Source organism: Medicago sativa, chromosome 4 (assembly GCF_051527215.1).
Source record: "Medicago sativa cultivar Bolivia chromosome 4, Bolivia_mono, whole genome shotgun sequence".
Classification (NCBI taxonomy): Eukaryota; Viridiplantae; Streptophyta; class Magnoliopsida; order Fabales; family Fabaceae; genus Medicago; species Medicago sativa.
Window position 1 is genome coordinate 8,226,063 of NC_140752.1, and position 22,307 is coordinate 8,248,369.

Consider the following 22,307-nt stretch of genomic DNA (forward strand, 5'->3'; position numbering starts at 1 on the left):
CATACAACTTTTATTTATAAGCTTTCAAATGAAACCTTTATATCTCTTATAATGCTATATAGCTCACAAATCTAAACCCCTCTTGATATAATGTTACAGGACTATGAACCATTATGCTTTAAATACTAGACTAAAGCGAAGCAAAAATTCATTCAGTATGAACAAACAGAAGTAATGTGTTTTCAACAGGGAAATGAGAAACTTCATAATCAAATCGAGAAAGGAGTAAAAGAAATAACTCAAACTTGGATAAATAATATCCAACTCAATACTAATGTCTTCTTTGAAGGAACAACCAAATTGAGAATCAAATTCTAATTCAAACTATATTGCTATGGAGAGTATCATCATAATAATCATGATGACATCTTGAAGCTCACAGTACTAGACGACAACATCTAGATGTTCGCCGCCGCCGGTTATATAGACGACGACCTAAAAGAGGATATAGTGGACGACCACCAATCGCTCTTGTATATCGTGGATAATCAATCAATTTGACCTCTTGAAGATGGTGACAGTTCTTGCAGAAATCTATAATTGAGTGGTGACCGATAAAATTACAAGATAAAGCAATCTTGCGGAGTTTAGGAAGCGCCAAGAATTGAAAATCAATATCTATCATCACCAAATCATTGGTATAAATGGTATCGGTAAGAATGAGTTCTTCGAGTAAAGGGAAACAATCAGCAATGAAGAAGAGATCATTCTTGTGGATATATTTCATTTGATAACAAGTTAGATATGTCAAATTTTTCATCTTTTGAGACAAAGCTTGCAACCCTTCTGTAGGAAGGGTGATAGGATGGTAGAGAGTGAGGGATATGAGGTCTAAAGGGAAAGTGGAGATTTGAGTTAGAAGCTCGCTGAGTTCGCCTCCACGGGCCCTGTTTTGGGAAGAGAGAGTGATGTTGAGTGATGTAACGTTGGGGAACCTATCAAAGAGACGATGAAGGAAAGGGACTGTTTGATCCGAGATTGTGACTGAGGATCGAAAACGGTTGGTGATGGATAGAAACTGTTTTGAGACAACAGATAGAAACCTTAAAATACCGTGGTGACGGTTAAAACCTAGCATCCCATTATCATCAATATTGCTGTAGTGGTTGTAGTCTCCCTCATCGTTGAGGAACTTGACGATGCGCTCCCATAACTCCTCCGGTAAATATGAACATGATGTTGCTGCTGCTGCCATTTTTGTTCTTTTTGGTTTCTTAGGGTTTTTTGCTGCTGCTGCCTCTGCCACCAATTGTCTTTTTGTTAATTTTAAACACGAACAGAATAACAAAGATTCTACTGTGTGTTTTTTATGGAATGGAAGAAAGAATAATTAGGGTTACCACTTTCTTAAGGTGAGCCCTAGGCTGCCTTTGAAAACAAGTGGGTAATTTACCCATGTGACTCTGGACCAATGAAATACAACCACCTGTATTCCACTAACCATTTTATATTTATGATTCATTTTATGGATTTTAACACATACATTTTGTTATTTGCACATTCACCCCATTTACGATTATTGTCGTTTATTATTTTCAACCATCTCATCACTTTCCTCAACACATACAATACAATCACATTCACGGTGGTAATGGCAAGCATCTTCATCCTCAAACTTGGAGTAATCATGAAAAACGACAGTTAGATCTTTGCACTATATATGAAATATTATAATACATTAATCTTCCAAAAATAGTTTCAATAACATTCCCTCAAATTTGGTGTGGGACTGTTGAGAAGAAGAAATATAGAGATGGCATCAAGAACTTTTTTCTCTGGAAAATCCAAAAGTGATTTTTTATGGTCCAAGATAAAATAACCCATTTTTAAATTGTGGTAAAGAACCATCATGTGTGTTTGGCTTGTTCCCGTGTTTTTCTAATACTTGGTTTCAATAGCTACCATGGTATTCTTCTCCAACCATCCACCATCTTAAAAAAAAAAAAATATTATAATTAAAACATCATCAGTAACTACTCAAATTTGCACTCAATTTCTTTTTCACAAAACACCACAACTTAGCCCTTAATCCACTCTAAAGCAGATCCATTCAGACCTAGATATGTCAAATTATAAGCACCACAACATCCCCTATAACTAGGTGTCACAGTGTTTCCATGGCATTATCCTTTCATTCTTGCCGAGGGACACAGCTGACCCACCACACGCTGCCTTCTACATCGTGAACACCCATATCCCTATCCACATTGGCTTCTTTGTATGTGTTCTGACTGCTCAAAACCTCGTCACAACCACCTAATTGCATCTCTCTCTCTCTCCCTCTCTCCCCCTCTCCCTCCCTCCCTCCCTCCCTCTCTCTCTCCCTCTCTCTCCCTCTCTCCCTCCCTCCCTCTCTCTCTCTCTCCCTCTCCCTCTCTCTCTACCCCTCTCTCCCTCTCTCTCCCTCCCTCTCCCTCTCCCTCTCTCTCTCTCTCGTTACTTTTATCTTCATCTACAAAAGCATAATGTTTAAGTGGTTCATCGAGAAATAATTATACTGATTCATTACTTAAATTGAATTATATATATCTCCAGTGATTTTTCACAACATTGTCTCACTTTTCTACCCTTCATCTTTTATAGGATACGTAACTGTGAAGTATTTTATAAGTATTCGTGTGTATATGTGGAGTATCCTATAAGTATCCGACAAAATATATTTTTTAAATTAAAATAATTAATTGTGATACTATAATCGGTGAGTATCGACGAAGTATCGGTATATGATAGGTACGTCTCTATCTATGGAGTATCCGAGCATCATAGGTGTATGTTTAACTTTTCTAATAATAAAAATAAAAAATTGAGAACTTCTATGGTAAACTTGCAAATCGAGGTGTATTTGTACTCTTGTTTCCTAGATCTATAAATTAACGATCATTTCTTGAAGTATATTCTCCTCTTCTTCTTTTTTTTTTTCCTAATTATGATACTTTTATTTTTTTATTTTTACGATTACTTTTTTCTGATTATTGTAGATTAAAAAATTTCGAGGTTTCTGGTTCACCTCCAAGACAAATCATTTTTTCTGTTTGACAGGGGATTGTTCAAGGCTCAAAACTGTTGTTAATGTTTGTTGTTGATACTGCAGGGAGTTGATGGTATGTGATCCATTTATGTTGATGGTCGGTGATGAAAGACTTTTACGTGGGTTTATTATCTTGTTTGTACATGTCATCTCATATAACTATTTTATACGTGAGTATAATATAGGATCATTTCCACAGGGAGTTACGTTTAATCATGAGTATTTTCACAATAATTCATATTAAGAGTTCGGGTATAATTTGTTTGTTTAATTAATTCTAGTTGACAATAAAATAAATATGATAAGAGATAGAGTAATTCCACTTGAGGTCAGAGACATCAACCAAGTGTAATAACTTACCATCTCTAAATCAATTAACAATTAATAAAATAAATATGATAAGAGATAGAGTAATTTCACTTGAGGTCAGAGACATCAACCAAGTGTAATAACTTACCATCTCTAAATCAAATAACAGAATAATAAAATAAATATGAGAAGAGATAGAGTAATTCCGCTTGAGGTCAGAGACATCAACCAAGCGTAACAACTGTAATCTCTCGATCAATTAACAGATTCTAGCTTTATAACCAATATTATCACAATCATTTCTACAACCTCCTTCGTGTCCAAAGTGATATTGTTATTTCCAAGTTATCGTTTAAACATTCGTGTCCTAATCATTTAAAAGATAACATAATCGATCGTGTCATAAAACGATATGTATTTTTATAACCTATAATTTAAACAGTTGTGACCAAATCATTTAAAAGATAACAAAGTCGATCGGATAACTTAATCGACCGTGTCCAGCCTGACTAAATGTCCGAAAGCATTAAGTTCTTGATTAAAAGTGATTATCAAAGATTTACAAACTTGTCAAGAGTGATATAATTTAAGATAGATTGTTATTCTAGTTATAAATTCAAGAGTTTGTGTCCAAATCATCTTGAATCTTATTGAAAATATTATGAACAAGAATAACAACAATATTGAATTATTAAGCTAGAACCTTATGTATTAAAAGATCAAAAGATTACATAATAGCTTGTTTGATTACCTCAATACTACAAGAGTAGATGATAGTTACACATAGACATGTAAACTATGCAAAGGATGAAGGAAAGATGAAGATTCCATGCAAAGATCCTTGATGTCTCAATGAATCTAAGATTGAATCTACTCCTAAACCAATTTCTTTGTGTTTCTCTCAAGAAATATCTCTAACCTCTCTCTTAAAATGTAAACTAGCTTAAGAAAATAAATATGTATGTAATTGTGTTTTTCCTCTTCCAACGTGTGTTTTGTAATGGGTGAAGCATGTCTATTTATAGCCACCTCTTAAGGTCTTTTTCTTCAAGTTGCAATACATATCACTTGTTGCCACCTATGTTACATAAAGATATTTTTCTCCAATCCTTTTTTTTTTCTTTTGTGTTGCCATTGCTTTCTTTGAATGAAGAAGAAAAATTCCATTTGGCTAGCTTCTTTCTATCTTGTTGTTGCCGTGCTCCTTTTCTTCATTATGCTAGCACATTAATTTCTTTTGATTCCTTGGCCTTCAAAACATGTCACTAATAGACAAATAATAATAATAATAATAATAATAATAATAATAATAATAATAATAATAATAATAATAATAATAATAATAATAATAATAATAATAATAATAATAATAAAAATAATAATAATAATAATAATAATAATAATAATAATAATAATAATCTCTTATTTGACTCAATTAATAAATAAAACCACAATCTATTTAAAAAGACTCTAAATGAAATACTAAACTAATAAAATAGTCTAAAAACTTAATTAAAAAGACTCTAAAAATGTGATATGACGGACTGTCATCACAACCCCAAACTTGAATCATTCCTTGTCCTCAAGGAATCTACTTGCAAAATTGACAATCGACAGTAAAATAACAATTACCTAATCAAGCAATAGTACCCAAAAGTTCAACTCCTGACTAGCTAAAGATGAGCTAGTTTGACTTGTTTGCATCCACCATTCACAACTCCACACAATAATTTGATAAGGGTTCACACAGTCGACGTGCATGTCTACATATTACCATACGCTTGAAAAGTTTTTAAACGTCAATTAAAATCAATGTCATTACAAACTTTGAGGTCTTTAAGGGTTATAACGGGGCTTAGGTAAAGATGGGATAATATTTGGATAAGTAGGCTACACAAAATTTGAGTTGGGCACTCCTACGGAAGCATGGATTCGATCCTTCATTCACCCCTTGAAACAACAATTGTAAAGGTACTAGAGATTATTTGTAACTATCGGGACAATCGAGTTTGAAATTACTCAAATTTTTCATTGTTTGTCCCCTTTTTCTTTTCATTCTATTTTTTTTTGATACACCATTTTTGTGTGTATTTTTCATGCTTTGTTCTTATTTCTCTAGTACCACACCCCCAAACTTAGTTGGTTGCAAATTCCAAAAGCAACCCCAAACTTATTGTTCAGCAACACCCTATTTAGCCTAACTCAAATATAACATTTTGGGTTAAATCCTAAAAGTTTCTAGGCTAAATATGTAGTTTGTCACCGAACAAAAAGATCTAAACCTACTGGCTCAATTTGGCTTTCAAAAATTATAATTTCAAATTAAATAAGGGTAGGCTTCAAAGGCTCACAGGACCAAGCAATTTTGCCTCAGTGTGTAAATGACAAAGACCAATCAACAATAAAGAAACAATGCAAGTTCTAGAAATGTAGTTGCACGGAACACTCTATATAAGTAAATTGTAAAATAAAATTTGGCTATGAACCTTACAGTGTTAGATTTCTGGGAGTTGTGACTATCACATATGCCGTACACTTCGCCTTTGAATTTCAAGTCACTGCCTCCTTATGAACTTTTGGAATACCGCTTGACCACACAATTGTTACTAAACTGGAAAAGGTCAATAAACAAGCAAATTCATCAATAATAAACAAGTTTAGATTCAAGTACATAACAGGAGGTACACTGAGTTATCCAATTAAATAACACAACAATTAAAAGTTCAATTGACACAACTGTCAATAAATACGAGTTATTTTACACACTTTTTTTTTTGCTTGTCACCTACAACTACATGCGATAAACATATAAATACTTACAAAACTGGGTGTACCTCTCAGCAAGAGCTTGTTTTACGTCATGAGCTCGACGCATTTATCTTTTTAAAAATCATGGTTCGACTAGTGAAATCGTCGGAAAACACTGATCAATTTCACCACCGTAGTAGGGCTTAAGTCTCTGCCCATTTATCGTCCAGCTGGCTTTTGTAACTGGATCCTCTAATTCAACAGCTCCATATGGTTTCACCTCTTTAACCATGAAAGGTTCGGACCATTTTGACTTTAATTTGCCCGGAAAATGTTTGAGTCTTGAATTGAAAAGCAATACCAATTGTCCCGGCATGAATTGCCTTTGGATGATCTTTTTATCATGGTATTTCTTGAGCCTCTCCTTGTAGATTTTTGAAGATTCATAAGCTTGATTTCTCATCTCTTCAAGCTCATGCATTTGAACTTTCCGTCTTTCACCGGCCTTCTCTTGATCGAAATTTAGGAACTTGAGTGCCCAAAATGCTTTATGTTCAAGCTCGACCGGTAAGTGACAAGATTTACCATAGACCATTTGGAAGGGAGTGAGGCCTATAGGAGATTTGTAAGCAGTCCTATATGCCCACAAAGCGTCATCAAGTTTAGCCGACCAATCCTTCCGAGATGTAGAGACCGTCTTCTCAAGTATTCTTTTGATCTCTCGGTTGGAAACTTCAGCTTGTCCATTTGTTTGCGGATGATAAGGTGATGCCACCTTGTGCTTTACTCCATAATGATCTAAGACTTTGGCAAGTTGTGCGTTGCAAAAGTGTGAACCTCTATCACTAATGAGAACTCTTGGTGTACCAAATCGGGTGAAAATATTCTTTTTAAGAAACTTCACTACCGTTTTGCTATCGGCTTTTGGCGATGCTACGGCTTCCACCCACTTTGATACGTAATCAACAGCTACCAAGATGTATTCATTAGAGAATGATGAAGGAAAAGGGCCAACAAAATCTATGCCCCAACAATCGAACACTTCTACTTCAAGGATGTTTTGTAGAGGCATCTCATTTCTTTTTGACATTGATCCGGTTCTTTGACATTCATCACAATACTTGCAATGTATATTGGCATCTTTAAAAAGTTTTGGCCAATAGAACCCGGATTGAAGTACTTTTGCGGCGGTTCTTTCTCCGTTGAAGTGACCTCCATAGGGTGAGTTGTGACATCGCCATAGGATCTTCTTTGCCTCTTCTTCATCTACACATCTTCGCAAGAGATTGTCTGCTCCAATTTTGAACAAGTATGGCTCATCCCATACATAATGATTAGCATCATGGAGGAACTTCTTACGTTGTTGCCATTCATAATCTTCAGGAATGAACCCAGTTGCTTTGTAGTTCACCATGTCGGCAAACCAAGGTCTTGCATTGATTGCAAGCAACTGTTCATCTGGAAATTCTTCAAGAACTTCAGGTTCATTCTTTGTCACCTCATTGTTTGTCAACCTTGAAAGGTGGTCAGCTACAAGATTCTCAGTGCCTTTCTTATCTTTGATCTCCAAGTCAAACTCTTGCAGCAACAACATCCATCGGATGAGCCGTGGCTTTGAATCGGACTTTGTGAGGAGATACTTGATAGCTGCATGATCAGTATAGACAACAATCTTGGAACCTATAAAGTAAGAACGAAACTTCTCCATTGCATAAACTATTGCAAGTAATTCTTTCTCAGTGGTGGCATAATTAATTTTTGCCTCATTTAAAACCTTACTTGCATAGTGAATAGCATGAAAAATTTTGTTCTTACGTTGACCTAATACTGCACCAACAGCATAATCACTAGCATCACACATTAATTAAAAATTTAAATCCCAATTAGGAGCTATGATTATTGGTGCAGTGGTCAATCTTTCTTTCAAAGTTTCAAATGCACAAAGACATTCATTATCAAAAATAAAAGACTTATCTTTGTTGAGCAAGTTGCTCATAGGCTTTGCTATCTTTGAGAAGTCTTTGATGAATCTTCGGTAAAAACCGGCATGGCCAAGGAAACTCCGAACACCTTTGACATTTACCAGTGGTGGAAGCTTTCCAATTACATCGACCTTTGCTTGGTCTACCTCAATACCCCTAAAAGAAATCTTATGACCAAGGACAATACCCTCGGTAACCATGAAATGACACTTCTCCCAATTGAGTACCAAACTAGTTTCAATACACCGCTTCAGTATGGTGTCCAAGCTCTTCAGACACATATCAAATGATGATCCAAAAACAGAGAAATCATCCATGAACACCTCCATACATTTACCAATTAAATCGGAGAAGATAGATTGAACACACCGTTGAAAAGTTGCAGGTGCATTACACAAACCAAATGGCATTCTTCGATAAGCAAAAATACCAAAAGGACAAGTAAAAGCCGTCTTCTCGTGATCATCAGGGTTCATGGCAATTTGATTGTAACCGGAGTAACCGTCAAGAAAGCAGTAAAAGGATTGACCGGAGAGTTTCTCAAGCATTTGATCCATGAAGGGCAAAGGAAAGTGATCCTTCCTTGTTGCTTGATTAAGTTTTCTATAATCAATACACATCCTCCATCCGGTGACGGTTCTTGTTGGGATTAATTCATTCTTATCATTGGTGATCACCGTCATTCCTCCTTTCTTGGGGACTACATGAATCGGGCTTACCCAAGCACTATCCGAAATTGGATATATCATGCCGGCTTCAAGTAACTTCACAACTTCCTTTCGCACCACTTCTTTCATGTTTGGATTCAAGCGGCGTTGCGGTTGTGCTACCGGTTTGTAGTTTTCTTCCATCATAATCTTGTGCATACAATAAGATGGACTTATTCCTTTCAAGTCAGATAAATTCCATCCTATTGCTTCTTTGTTGGCTTTGAGGATTTCTACCAACTTTGTTTCTTCATCAATGGACAAGGAGCTACTAATAACCACCGGTTTGGTACCATCATTCTCTAGAAAAGCATATTTCAAATTTGATGGTAAAACTTTTAATTCAACCTTGGGGTCATCAGTTTTTGTTTCTTCTTTAGATTCCTCTTTCAACTCTTCAAGTATGGCTTCATGTGCAGGAATCTTTTTCAAGAAATCTAACTCCTTTAAACACTCTTCAATTTCTCTAGTTTCATCTTCATTTATAGTATTGAGTGCGTCCATCAAAACACTCTCAAGAGGTGTTCTTTTGTGAATTTGCTTCCGAGTTGTCAAGATGACTTCTTCGGTTGCATCTATTTTGAAACATTCACCCTTGTCTTTGGAGTGCTTCAAAGCTTCCCGGATGTTGAAAGTAACCTCTTCATCATTTACTTTAACCTTCATGATATTATCATCAAGATCAATCATCATCCGAGCTGTCTGCATGAAATTCCTTCCCATCAAAAGAGGCACATCCTCATCTTCTTCGACATCCATTACCACAAAGTCAGCCGGAAAAACAAATTTGTCCACTTTTACAAGAACATCTTCAGCCATACCTAGTGGTTTTGCAAAGGATTTGTCGGCCAATTGCAACATCATCCTAGTCCGTTTTATACAAAGGTCACCAACTCTTTTGGCAACGGACAAAGGCATGAGATTTATGCTTGATCCAAGATCAAGTAGTGCTTTACCTACATGGTTTGTGCCAATAGCTACCGGTAGAGTAACTCTTCCCGGATCTTGTTCTTTCTTTGGCAACCTTCTTTGAATGATAGCACTACAATTGGCATTGATTTGGATAGTTTCTTCTGCATTGACTTTTCTCTTCTTTGAAAGGATATCTTTCATGAATTTTGCATAGACCGGCATTTGCTCCAAGGCTTCTGAGAATGGTATATCAATTTGTAACTTCTTGAAAAGTTCAAGAAACCTTGCATATTGCCGCTCTTTGTCTTTTTTCGATGGAGCATGTGGGTATGGTAAGCGTTGAGCCACCACTTGCTTCTCAACTTCTTGTTTCTTGCCTTTATCTTTCCCCACATCTTTCTTCTTCCTCTCCATCTCCTCTTGTTCCACTAGTTATCTTTTTTTATTTTTTTCTTTTTCAACTAATTCTTCTTTATTCTTTATATACACTTCATTTTCTATCTCTACTATATCTTCCTCCTCTATAACTTCTTCAACAACCTTCTTTTTCCCTTCAATAACATCACCTAACCCTTCACTTATCACCCTGCCACTCCTCATTGTTATAGCTTTTGATTGCTATGTTTTGGGATTTGGTTGAGTGTTGGCAGTGAATGGTCCTCCTTGTTGATTACCTTGTGCCATTTGTTGAGCCAATTGTCAGACTTGTGTTTCAAGGCCTTTGATCGACGCGTCGGTATTCTTTTGGTTGGCTATTGACAATTGCATGAATTGCTTCAAGGTTTCTTCAGTACTTTGAGAACTTGGTTGTTGTGGGTTATTTTGTTGTGGATTTTGGTATTGGTTATTGAATGGTTGTTGGTATTGATTATATGGTTGTTGGTATTGATTATATTGTGGATTCTGGTAATTGTATGGTGTTCTCCATGATTGATTGTATTGGTTTTGTCTTTGGAAATTGTTACTTGGATATCTTGGTTGAAAATTGCTTGGATTTTGGCCTTGATTTGAGTTCCCGGCTTGTTGACCTTGTGGTTGGTTAGGTCTTTGTTGTTGATTTCCCACATAGTTGACCTCTTCTTCTCCGTAAGAACCAGGTGTTGGACAAAAATCGGTGGGATGATCACCAGTACATAACTCACAAGTGTTAACCTGATGTGTTCCTCCTTCTTGCTAGAGAGATTCAAGAATTTGTTTTGGCATAGCTCTCATCTCCTTTTGCATAACTTCTATTTGTTGAGTGAGAAGCTTATTTTGAGCCAAAACTGCATCATTTGCTTCTAGTTCAAGGATACCGGCTTTCCTTTGTGGAGGATTCCGGTTGTGAGAAGATTTTCTTGTGTTGAGAGCCATTTGGTTGATGATTTTGACAGCATCAGCTGGATTTTTCAAAGCAATAGAACCACCAGCACTAGCATCTAACATTGTCTTGGACATATCTTGCAGCCCTTGACGAAAAAGATATAGTTGCATTTGGCTATCAAAACCATGCTTTGGACAATTCCTTAGCAATGATTTATAGCGCTCCCAAGCTTCACATAGAGACTCACTTTGGCCTTGAGCGAAAGTTGTAATTGATGTTTTAGCTTCAAGATGTCTATCCTCAGGAAAGAATCCTTCTTGAAACGCTTTCTCTAGCTCAGTCCAGTTTTCCATCAAAGAAGTTGGTTGATCAATATACCACTCTTTAGCCTTCCCGATCAAAGAATGAGGAAACAATTGCACGAACATACCTTCTTCCTCATCTTCCTTCATTCCTAGTGTACCGGCGATAACATAGAAGTTAGTTAAATGTTTATATGGATCCTCATGATCCATACCGGTAAACTGGTTATGAGTTATCAGATTTATCAACCCAGACTTCAGCTCAATTGATTTGACTTTTCGATTTCCAAGATTAGCTAACCTCCTCGGATTAACCCACATCGGTAGAGCATCATTATTTTCTCCTTCATTAGCCATGTCTACAACTGGTTCACTCCTCGGAGATGATGGTGCAGAAGAGTGTGAAGAACCACTAAGTGATATAGTATGAACCGAACCGGTAGGAGAAGGAATAAAAAGTAAAGATTCAGGCTGAGCCAGCCCGGCTAACCTCTTAGCTTCCTTTGCTTGTGCTCTAAGTAACTTAGCAGTTCTCTCTATCTCTGGATCAAACTGAAGGTCTTCTTTAGCAACAGTACCTCGCATACACAAAGTTCATAGAGACTATACCAGGTGGTTAGCAAAAAGGAAAAAGAATATGAAAATCTGATTTAAGTTAGTAACTTGTTAGTTTACATCAAAAGGTTCTTAAATTAATGGAAGAAGTGGAATCCATATTTACCAAGCATTAGATGTTGGTAAATATAATGCTTCTCTCTTTAAATGAAGATACTTTTGATGTAATTAATAATAAACTTATTTTATATTACACATAACAATAACATCCTGAAATCAGGTGTTTAGAAAAAGTATAAGTTATATACAAGAAAGAATTTTGTGCAAAATTGCTTAACATGACAAAATTGTTTCATTACTTATGATAAATTCCGTTACTCCCCGGCAACGGCGCCATTTTGATGAAAGACTTTTACGTGGGTTTATTATCTTGTTTGTACATGTCATCTCATATAACTATTTTATACGTGAGTATAATATAGGATCATTTCCACAAGGAGTTTCGTTTAATCATGAGTATTTTCACAATAATTCATATTAAGAGTCCGGGTATAATTTGTTTGTTTAATTAATTCTAGTTGACAATAAAATAAATATGATAAGAGATAGAGTAATTCCACTTGAGGTCAGAGACATCAACCAAGTGTAATAACTTACCATCTCTAAATCAATTAAAAATTAATAAAATAAATATGATAAGAGATAGAGTAATTTCACTTGAGGTCAGAGACATCAACCAAGTGTAATAACTTACCATCTCTAAATCAAATAACAGAATAATAAAATAAATATGAGAAGAGATAGAGTAATTCCGCTTGAGGTCAGAGACATCAACCAAGCGTAACAACTGTAATCTCTCGATCAATTAACAGATTCTAGCTTTATAACCAATATTATCACAATCATTTCTACAACCTCCTTCGTGTCCAAAGTGATATTGTTATTTCCAAGTTATCGTTTAAACATTCGTGTCCTAATCATTTAAAAGATAACATAATCGATCGTGTCATAAAACGATATGTATTTTTATAACCTATCTTTTAAACAGTTGTGACCAAATCATTTAAAAGATAACAAAGTCGATCAGATAACTTAATCGACCGTGTCCAGCCTGACTAAATGTTCGAAAGCATTAAGTTCTTGATTAAAAGTGATTATCAAAGATTTACAAACTTGTCAAGAGTGATATAATTTAAGATAGATTGTTATTCTAGTTATAAATTCAAGAGTTTGTGTCCAAATCATCTTGAATCTTATTGAAAATATTATGAACAAGAATAACAACAATATTGAATTATTAAGCTAAAACCTTATGTATTAAAAGATCAAAAGATTACATAATAGCTTGTTTGATTACCTCAATACTACAAGAGTAGATGATAGTTACACATAGACATGTAAACTATGCAAAGGATGAAGGAAAGATGAAGATTCCATGCAAAGATCCTTGATGTCTCAATGAATCTAAGATTGAATCTACTCCTAAACCAATTGCTTTGTGTTTCTCTCAAGAAATATCTCTAACCTCTCTCTTAAAATTTAAACTAACTTAAGAAAATAAATATGTATGTAATTGTGTTTTTCCTCTTCCAACGTGTGTTTTGTAATGGGTGAAGCATGTCTATTTATAGCCACCTCTTAAGGTCTTTTTCTTCAAGTTGCAATACATATCACTTGTTGCCACCTATGTTACATAAAGATATTTTTCTCCAATCCTTTTTTTTTTCTTTTGTGTTGCCATTGCTTTCTTTGAATGAAGAAGAAAAATTCCATTTGGCTAGCTTCTTTCTATCTTGTTGTTGCCGTGCTCCTTTTCTTCATTATGCTAGCACATTAATTTATTTTGATTCCTTGGCCTTCAAAACATGTCACTAATAGACAAATAATAATAATAATAATAATAATAATAATAATAAAAATAATAATAATAATAATAATAATAATAATAATAATAATAATAATAATAATAATAATAATAATCTCTTATTTGACTCAATTAATAAATAAAACCACAATCTATTTAAAAAGACTCTAAATGAAATACTAAACTAATAAAATAGACTAAAAACTTAATTAAAAAGACTCTAAAAATGTGATATGACGGATGATGAGTCATAGATAGTCTATTTTATTGCTTTATTTAGTTTAGTTTTATTTAAGATTTGATTTTATTTTATTGCATTTTATTTCCTTTTAGAATATTTTACTTTAAATTGTCTTTTATTTTATTTCAGGAAAGAATATATGATGGAAGGTGTCTTGGAGCAAAAGAAAGAGGACTGGAGCAAATACAGTGCAAGAATACCAAGATACGAGACAAAAATATGTCTCTACCAAGTCAGAAGCTTGGCACGGCCCGTGCCAACATGTGGCACGGCCGTGCCACCTCCCAGAAGCCTCTTTTGCTGCTTTTCTTCGAGCCCAAGTTACTCTGTTGTAGTTTTACTGCTTTGCCCTTGTAGTTGCTTAGATTTTAAGTCAATTGTAAAGCTATAAATAGAGTAGCACTCCATCATAAACATTCATCTTTTGTTCTTGGAATAAAAGTTCACTTTTATATTATTGTTTTTTTACTTTATTGCTTTCTCTCTTCTTCCCCCATGTCTACAATGAACGTTAGTGAGTAGACTTCTTTGTCTTGGGATTGTTGGATAAGTCTAATGACGTAATCCGGATCAAGCCAAGCCTTAAACCCTAATTCTATGTTACCTTAATTCCTAATCTAAATTCACCGTTTTAACATGAATTAATTATTATCAAACTGTGGAAGCGAACGCGGAGGGTTTGATAATGGTTAATTCATCATCACAGATATCAATTCATAAAGCGAACGCGGAGCTTTGATATCCGAACAAGTGAATTTAGACAAGGTTTGCGAAACATGAGAATAGTCTAGCAAACCTTGGGACACATAAAGTTTCGATCTTCAAGGGTCCCAAAGGCAATCACCCATGAGAATAGGTGTGGTTGTTGGAGGGATACACTCACTGACTTCGAGAGAAGCTGTGATATGCTAAAGAGAAACTTGTCCTTAGAAATTAAGATTAACCCATAATTATAAGTTTAAGGCTTGCTTGTGAAGGATTCGTTGTTATGATGAACCAATGATCCCAAGGCTCTTTTATTATTATTGTTATTTACCTTCAGCAACTAAACCTCCCTTTTTATAATCTTTCTTCTTTTCTAATCATTCTCTAAAAGTTAATTGAATTCATAACTCCCTAGCGGAACGATAACTCTACTTACTACTATTACTTCGATAGGCCGTGCACTTGCGGTTTGGCCCTATCAACGGACTGTCATCAGTCGGTTCATTTAACAGTTGGTTGAGTTTTATTTGATAACGGTAGTCGGCTGGGTCCTTTTTAATTGGAGGATATGTGTTTTTTCATGTTGACTAGGTATCTGAAGGGATGGTTTGTCAGATAGACATATACAGACAATTCTAATTGTCAAAATTCAAGTTCCTAGTTCGTTCAAAGTTTAACTATGTCATATTCAATGGTCAAATTGATTATATTTGATATCGTTAATATGTTGTGTTCGTTTTAGTCATTGGAGAAGTGTTATTCCTTGTTGACTAGGTTTTTTATGAGATAGTTTTTTTAGATTGACATATACTAAAGATTACGGTCGACAAAATTCGAGTTCCTTGTTCGTTCTTGGTTCAAATAGGGCTCATTAATCGTCCGGATTGATTATATTTGTTATCGTTAGTTGGTTGGGTCCTTTTAGTCGTCAGAAAAGTGTCCTTCCATGTTAACTAAGTTTTGAAGGGACCGTGTGTCGGACATATATTGAAGATTATGATCATCAAAGTTTGAGTTCCTAGTTCATTCCAAGTTTAATTAAGTCATATCAATGGTCGAATTGATTATATTTGATATCGTTAGTCAGTTGGCTCTGTTTTAGTCGTCAGAGAAGTGTCCTTCCATGTTGACTAGATTTCTGAAGGGACAGTTTCTCCGATTGACATACACTGGAGAATTTGATCGTCAAAATTTGAGTTCATAGATCGTTCCTAGTTCAAATAGGTCCCGATAAATGTTTGGATTGATTATATTTGATATAGTTAGTCGGTTAGGACCATTTTAGTTGTCGTGAAGTGCCTTCCAAGTTGACTAGTTTTTTCAAGGGATAGTTTGTCTGATTAACTTATACAAAAGATACTGATCGTAGAAATCCGAGTTTCTGGTTCATTCTTAGTTCAATTAAATCCTATCCAACAATCAAATTTATTATATTTGATATTATTATCCAGTTAGTACTGTTTTAGTCACCGAAAAAGTTTCTTTTCGTGTTGACTAAGTTTCTAAAGAGATATTTTGTCATATTGACTTATATAAGATTCTAATTGTTGAAATTAGAGTTCCTAGTTCTTCTTAATCTAATCAACGATCAAATTGATTTTCTAATTTGAAGAAGAAGAAGCAGGTGAATAAAGTGAAGCCTTCTAGCTTTAACTCAGCCGGAATGAGGACTCGTGCTCAAAAGGATTCCTCCAAAGCTGCCTTGACTGATACAGAATAGTTGCAAAGTATAACGGCGAATATCATCATAGAGAGGGTAGTTTTGTAGCTGTTGTTAGTTTTCTGCACAATGGTGGTCTTTGACACCTCTTTCCATACGACTTTTCCTTTCTTAGGATATATCCGGTTTTTCTTTTCACAGGTTTTATACATTTTGAATCTGATGTATTGGTTCAAGCCTCTCATGTCTTTTATATTTTAGTGCTTTGATCAAAAAATAAAATAAAATTGATTTTCTAATTTTACATATCTGGTTATTTATGTAAGATTGAGTTTTAATTTTCTTTGTTTGTTTTCAAGCTCATGAAAATCTAGGTTTTATGGATTTCCAACAACACCATCCTTTTATTATTTTTTATTTCTGATCTAAAATCATATTTTCTTCCTCAGAAACCAAAAACTCATAACCATTTCACATAACCCAAACAATAATCTAGTTAATTCTGCAGCGAATCCATGATGAATTGATGAATTGGGTTCGTTCCATTCTTTCATTCCCTCTTAAAATTCGTGCATTACTCTTCTTGTTCAATAAATTAAAAAAGAGAAGAGGGAATTAACTTATAGCAAATCTAATAATGGAAAAAACAAGAAGCATCTCTAACTATATATTTAATGGCCGAAGAAGAAAATAAAGGGGGACAGATTTTTCTTCTGGTTCAATGGCTGAAGAAGAAAATCGTGGGGGTCAATATGAAAATAATAAAAAGTATCTCCAATTATGTATTTAATATTTATAAATTTGAGAGGTATTGTAAATTACACTTGTCCGTTTTTAATTGGTGCTACACCATGATGGGCAATTTGCCCATCTCTTTGTCAAGGTAATTTAGAAAAAACCTATTAGTATGGGTGATAATTTAGGCCCATTGTGGCTCTTTCACGAAAGCAATGGTCGATAAAATGAAATTTTCACCCCCCACATCCTCAAGTACCCTCTTCATACCGCTCATTTTTCAACTCTGACAATTTTTTTAAAGAAGTTTGTTATGTATTTTTAAGCACTATGATACAGTGATTATGTATCTCATTAAATTAGGGTCGATTCTGAATTGGCTGAGGACACATTAGTAAATTTGTTGGGCATTAATCTACTGCTATCTACTACTTACTATAAGAAAATTGTACTATAACAAAATTTCATAGTTATCATTCATCATCTTCTAAATTTTATGGCCATAAGCGTTAATTTGCAAAATAAAAAACTAATTTATTAATTTTTTGAAAAGTTAATTTTTTGTATTTATCACTTCCAAACCTAACTAATTATCTATATTTTCGCTAGTTAGTGATAAATATTTGTTTCATATTTGTTTTAGTAAATATATTTGTCCTGTTTATTTTTTTACTAAATTAAAATTAATATATTAGAATTATTTTTGTTTAAAAGATATAAACAGTATTAAATTTAACTAAATGATCGATGAAAAACAGACATTTGTCCTATGTATGAATTGTATGTGCCAAACACGGGACAAGTATTTCTCATCTATAATTATAAAAGAAAATACAGGACAAATTTTTGTCACTAAAAAGCATAAAAAAATGAATAAAATATTTGTCATTGAGAAGTAGAAAATAAACATGTGACAAATAGTCATCACTCATACATAAAAAGCGCAAGACAAGCCATGCATATGAAGAAACATACATAAGTAATTAGTTGAAGTTAGTTTTTTTTTTTTTTAATATCATCAAAATAAGAATGAGAAAAAAACAAAGTTAAAAAATTGAAGTGGAAAAAAGTATAGTTAGTATATTATAATTATTATTACTAATGTTAGACGGGCATTCTGTTCTTGTCTGTCCACTCTTTTATCGTGCAAACACGTATAAATTACGAAAATAGTTTTTATAAAATTTTGATTAAAATTATTTTGATTTTGATTAAAGTTATAGGGATAGATGATATATATTTCACACTTTGATAGTATAACAAATTCTACTTATATTTTTCAATGATATCAAGAATATAACAAATATAATATCTTTCAAAAAAAATATAACAAATAAAATATTAATTCATATTTTTTTGAATGAAATCAACAAAATAACATTGTCATGGTCAAATTTGTATAATGATATAATTAAAATGAGAAAAAAATGTGTCCAAAACAGTTTACTTTCTTTATATATAGTATTTTTTTTATATATAGTATAAATTTAAAATTGATGTATTATAATTATTCTCGTATTTATGTTGACGATATTAAAAAAATTAATTTTATCTAATTCTTTAGTCACAAACACTTCTATTGTGTATGATTTTTATAAAAAAATAATTAAATTAATTGCTTGGTGATAAAAAATTACCCCATTTATAACAACGCATATATTTATGCTGCTGGTTCGTGTTTTCTACCCATCGTTCTTCACCGTTCTACACGTGCGATCCATCATTCTTGCCTTACCCAAGCTAGTACGGCAAAGACTGATATGCCAGATCAAATGGCTCAACAGTTTAATGCTACGATGAAAGAAAAAGAAAAAGTTGCTGAGGAGCCAAGAGTAAAGGCAGTAGAGGTTGAGAAGGATCAAGTTACTGGGAAGCCAAGAGTAAAGGGCGTAGTGGTTGGGAAGGATCCTAGTTCGGTGAGATTTACCGATATGCAAGATCAAGTGGTTCAACGGATGAATGCTATCATTAAATAAAAAGAAATTGCTGAGGAGCCACAACTAAAGGGCGGAGTGTTTATCAACCCGTACATGACTGGGAAGGACCTTAGTACGGCGAGAATGGCTGATAGGCCAGATCAATTGGTTCAACTGTCTAATGCTTTTTTTAAAGAAAAAGAAAAAGTTGCGGAGGAGCGAAAAGTAAAGAGCTTACTGTTTCCCAACCCGGTCAGTACTGGGAATGTGGATGTTGGTACGACGAGAATGATTGATATGACAGATCTATTGGCTCATGATCTCAAGGAAGAAGAAAGAGTTACTAAGGGTCCGTTTGGTTCAAACGGAGGGGAGGGGAGGGGAGGGATTTTAATTGAGGGGAGGGGGAGGAAGGGAAGGGGAGGGATGATATTTTAAATAAACATATGTTTGGTTCAAAAGAGGGAAGGGGAGGGGAGGGAAGGGATTTTAATTACAAATGTGTTTGGTTCACTTGGGAGGGGAGGGATTTTAAAATTAATTTACGATTTTACCCTTAAACTTAATTAAATATATGACAAAAAAGATATTTTCAAAAACATGTGCAATGCTTATTTAAGTTGAGCTACAGCTCTTCGATGCAAATCAAACCATCTATTGATAGCAATTTTCCGATCTTGATTATCCATCTAATTCCATAAGATATTTATAAAATTATTTTCTAGATTATATATAACTCATATACCACATAATAAAATGCAACAACTTATAAAATAAATAAATCAATACAATTAGAATAAAAAAAGTTGCAACTGACTTGAAATGATAAACTAGAATAAGAAGGAAAAAAAACAAACAAGAGATCATTGATCATCATCATGGGATAATGGATTGTAGATAAAACAATTAAAAAGATGATAAAAATAATGGCTTTGTTAAAAAAAAAAACATTAACAAGATTATTTATTATCATCACGTGACAATAACAGCAGAGTGGTAGTTTTGAAAGCATCACTAACATAACAACGGCAAGAAAAACTAATAACGTGAAAAACTAATGGACAAGAAAATGTGACAACGGCAAGAAAATTAATAAGCAAAAATTATTCATCCATCATCTAACAAAAATTAATAAGCAATACTCACATCGTAAAGTTCTGAAACAACGGCAGCGACTGTAAAATAGAAGTAGGGTTGGAAGAGTAGTTACAGGTAAGAAATAACAATGATAGATAACCTAATAATAAAAATTGTGATAAGGATATTCTTGGAATTTTAAAATAATTTGAGGATAATTTTGATAGTGTAATAAAATCTTAAAGAGCTTCCCTCCCCTCCCCACCAAAAAACTCCAATTTGATGGGAAGCAATAAATGAGCATATGAGGGATTTTGCTTCCCTCCCCATCCCTCCCCTCCCCTCCCCTCCTAAAAATTGAACCAAACAAATAAATTTTAAAATATCCTCTCCCCTCCGCTCCCCTCCCCACCGAAAATCTCCAACCAAACGGACCCTAAAAGAAATAAAGTAGAGAGCAAACCTTGCGTGATCACCAACACATTTATTGCTGAGAAGCAAGACGTCGAAAAAGCTACTGAGGAGCAAGTGTAGAGTTTGATCGCTTCTTGTGATTACCAACCCGCTTGTTGAGGAGCAAGGTGTAATGTTGTATTAACACCGTTGTAGTTGAATTAATTTGCATGTTATCCATTTGTCATAATTTAGACTTTCTCAAATATTTTCTTTAGAGCCATATGAAGATTCAATTCTTTTCTTTGCTGTTTTATGAAAATGCAAGCTCATGAGAGTTAATATGCTCATGAGTTTGATCGCTTCTTGTGATTATGAGTATTCAAAAATGTTTCTTTGGTTGGATGGATTGGAGTTGAGATTGAAGCTTAGAGGGTGAAATGGGGAATCAATGACTTCATAATGGATTGTTGTCGATGTAGGATACGTATCGGACACGATTCTTCACCATTTTTGGAGTATCGGGGCTTCAGAGATGTATGTAAGGTAGAGTTGCTGATCAAAATGGATTAATATTACTGTTAAAAGTGATTGTACTTGAACTTTATGAAATTTGAGTAGAATTTCGTAGGGGTGTACATGTGGTATTTGAGTCATAAGTTTTGCTCTATAACCAAGTTTTGAGTGCTTGATGAAAATTTCGAATCTTGACTCAATTCCCTTCGATTTGTGTACAATTTGATATGGTTTCGACTGATAATGAGTTTAGAAATTGTGTTTAAAGTCGAGGATACTCATACTGGAAATTGTAGGGTGGACTTTGCGGGTTTTAATGTACTCATATTGCTTTTATTTCCTGGAGGTTTAGGAGCATTTAAAGGAGCTGTTTTTAAAGATTTGGATTGGGTCTCTAGGAAGCTTAGAATAGAATTAAGCATAAATTCTTCTGAAGCTAAGGTGTTACCGTGAGTCGTTTGGAATGATCAAGAGTGGTTAAGCTATGACAAAAGTGAGCTTATGCAGATTATACGTTGTGGAATCAGTGGGTGCAAGAGGTGCAAGAGTTGAAGCTTTGCATAAGCAGGAGCTGGGTATAAGCCGGTTACATGTTAAGGGACCAAATAATCAATTAAGCCTAAAAAATAACAAGAATAATGATTTGACATTTTCAAAATTTCTGAAACATGCTAGATCCGTTTTCAAAAATTGTAAAAGAAGATGATGAGGAAAGTTGTACCCTATTGTATATAATGCTAAGCAGAACTCAACATAATCATAGGCATGATTCCCTCACATATAGTCCTATAAAATGCTGGATTCCAATGATATTTGTCCAATATAAAGTTGTGCCCTAACTTATTTCCACCTTGTGGCTTCATGACAACCTTTGGAGGTAACTAGAGTACAGCACAGCGCAGGATGCAACATTGCCAATGACAACCTTGTTTTACAGTTGAAAAGGTCAAAGTCAATTAAATAAAAAAACAAACATGGAAAAAAATATATATAATGCTGCTATTATACCATGTTCTATGTGAAATTACCAGCAACGCCGTGTTAATAATCATAAGAAAGCATTTCCAAAACAGAAAACAAACTAAAGAAACATTTAGGTAAAATAAATTCAGTATCTTGCTCTTTCAAGTGGTTATTTCGAATTTTTACCATATGTATACCATATTCTAGGATGAGATTCTTTTAGAATATGTAACTTGATTATGGTTATTATGTTCACAGGGAATGTCCGAATTTGCGAGGGATTGATCGCAAGATAAAGGATATAATGATCATGTCATACAGTAAGATGCAATCAAAAGCATAAATATTAATCAGCATAAGGAGGTGCTAATTAATAGCAAAGATCATCAAT

The 22,307-nt window shown here is 34.1% G+C and overlaps 2 protein-coding genes across 5 annotated transcripts; both read right to left on the reverse strand.

Moving 5' to 3' along the window:
- Window positions 1-344: 344 nt before the first annotated feature.
- LOC146925995 (uncharacterized) lies at window positions 345-1,227 on the reverse strand. The gene has a single exon (XM_085708064.1). The coding sequence runs from the start codon at window positions 1,193-1,195 to the stop codon at window positions 377-379; it is 819 nt and encodes a 272-aa protein (XP_085564190.1). The 5' UTR covers window positions 1,196-1,227; the 3' UTR covers window positions 345-376.
- Window positions 1,228-4,020: 2,793 nt separating this feature from the next.
- LOC146925996 (uncharacterized) lies at window positions 4,021-13,945 on the reverse strand. Of its 4 annotated transcripts, none has more exons than XR_015034001.1 (2): window positions 13,204-13,945; window positions 4,021-4,587 (listed from the first exon to the last, which is right to left on the reverse strand). XR_015034001.1 is itself a non-coding variant. In XM_085758425.1 (2 exons), the coding sequence occupies exon 2, from the start codon at window positions 11,874-11,876 to the stop codon at window positions 10,860-10,862; it is 1,017 nt and encodes a 338-aa protein (XP_085614551.1). In that variant the 5' UTR covers window positions 11,877-11,894; window positions 13,204-13,945; the 3' UTR covers window positions 10,130-10,859. The 4 variants fall into 4 exon arrangements, 1 of the variants encoding a protein (XP_085614551.1); XR_015034000.1 differs by having other exon boundaries at window positions 4,021-4,602; XR_015034002.1 differs by lacking the exon at window positions 4,021-4,587 and adding an exon at window positions 4,617-5,948.
- Between the last annotated feature and the right edge of the window lie 8,362 nt (window positions 13,946-22,307).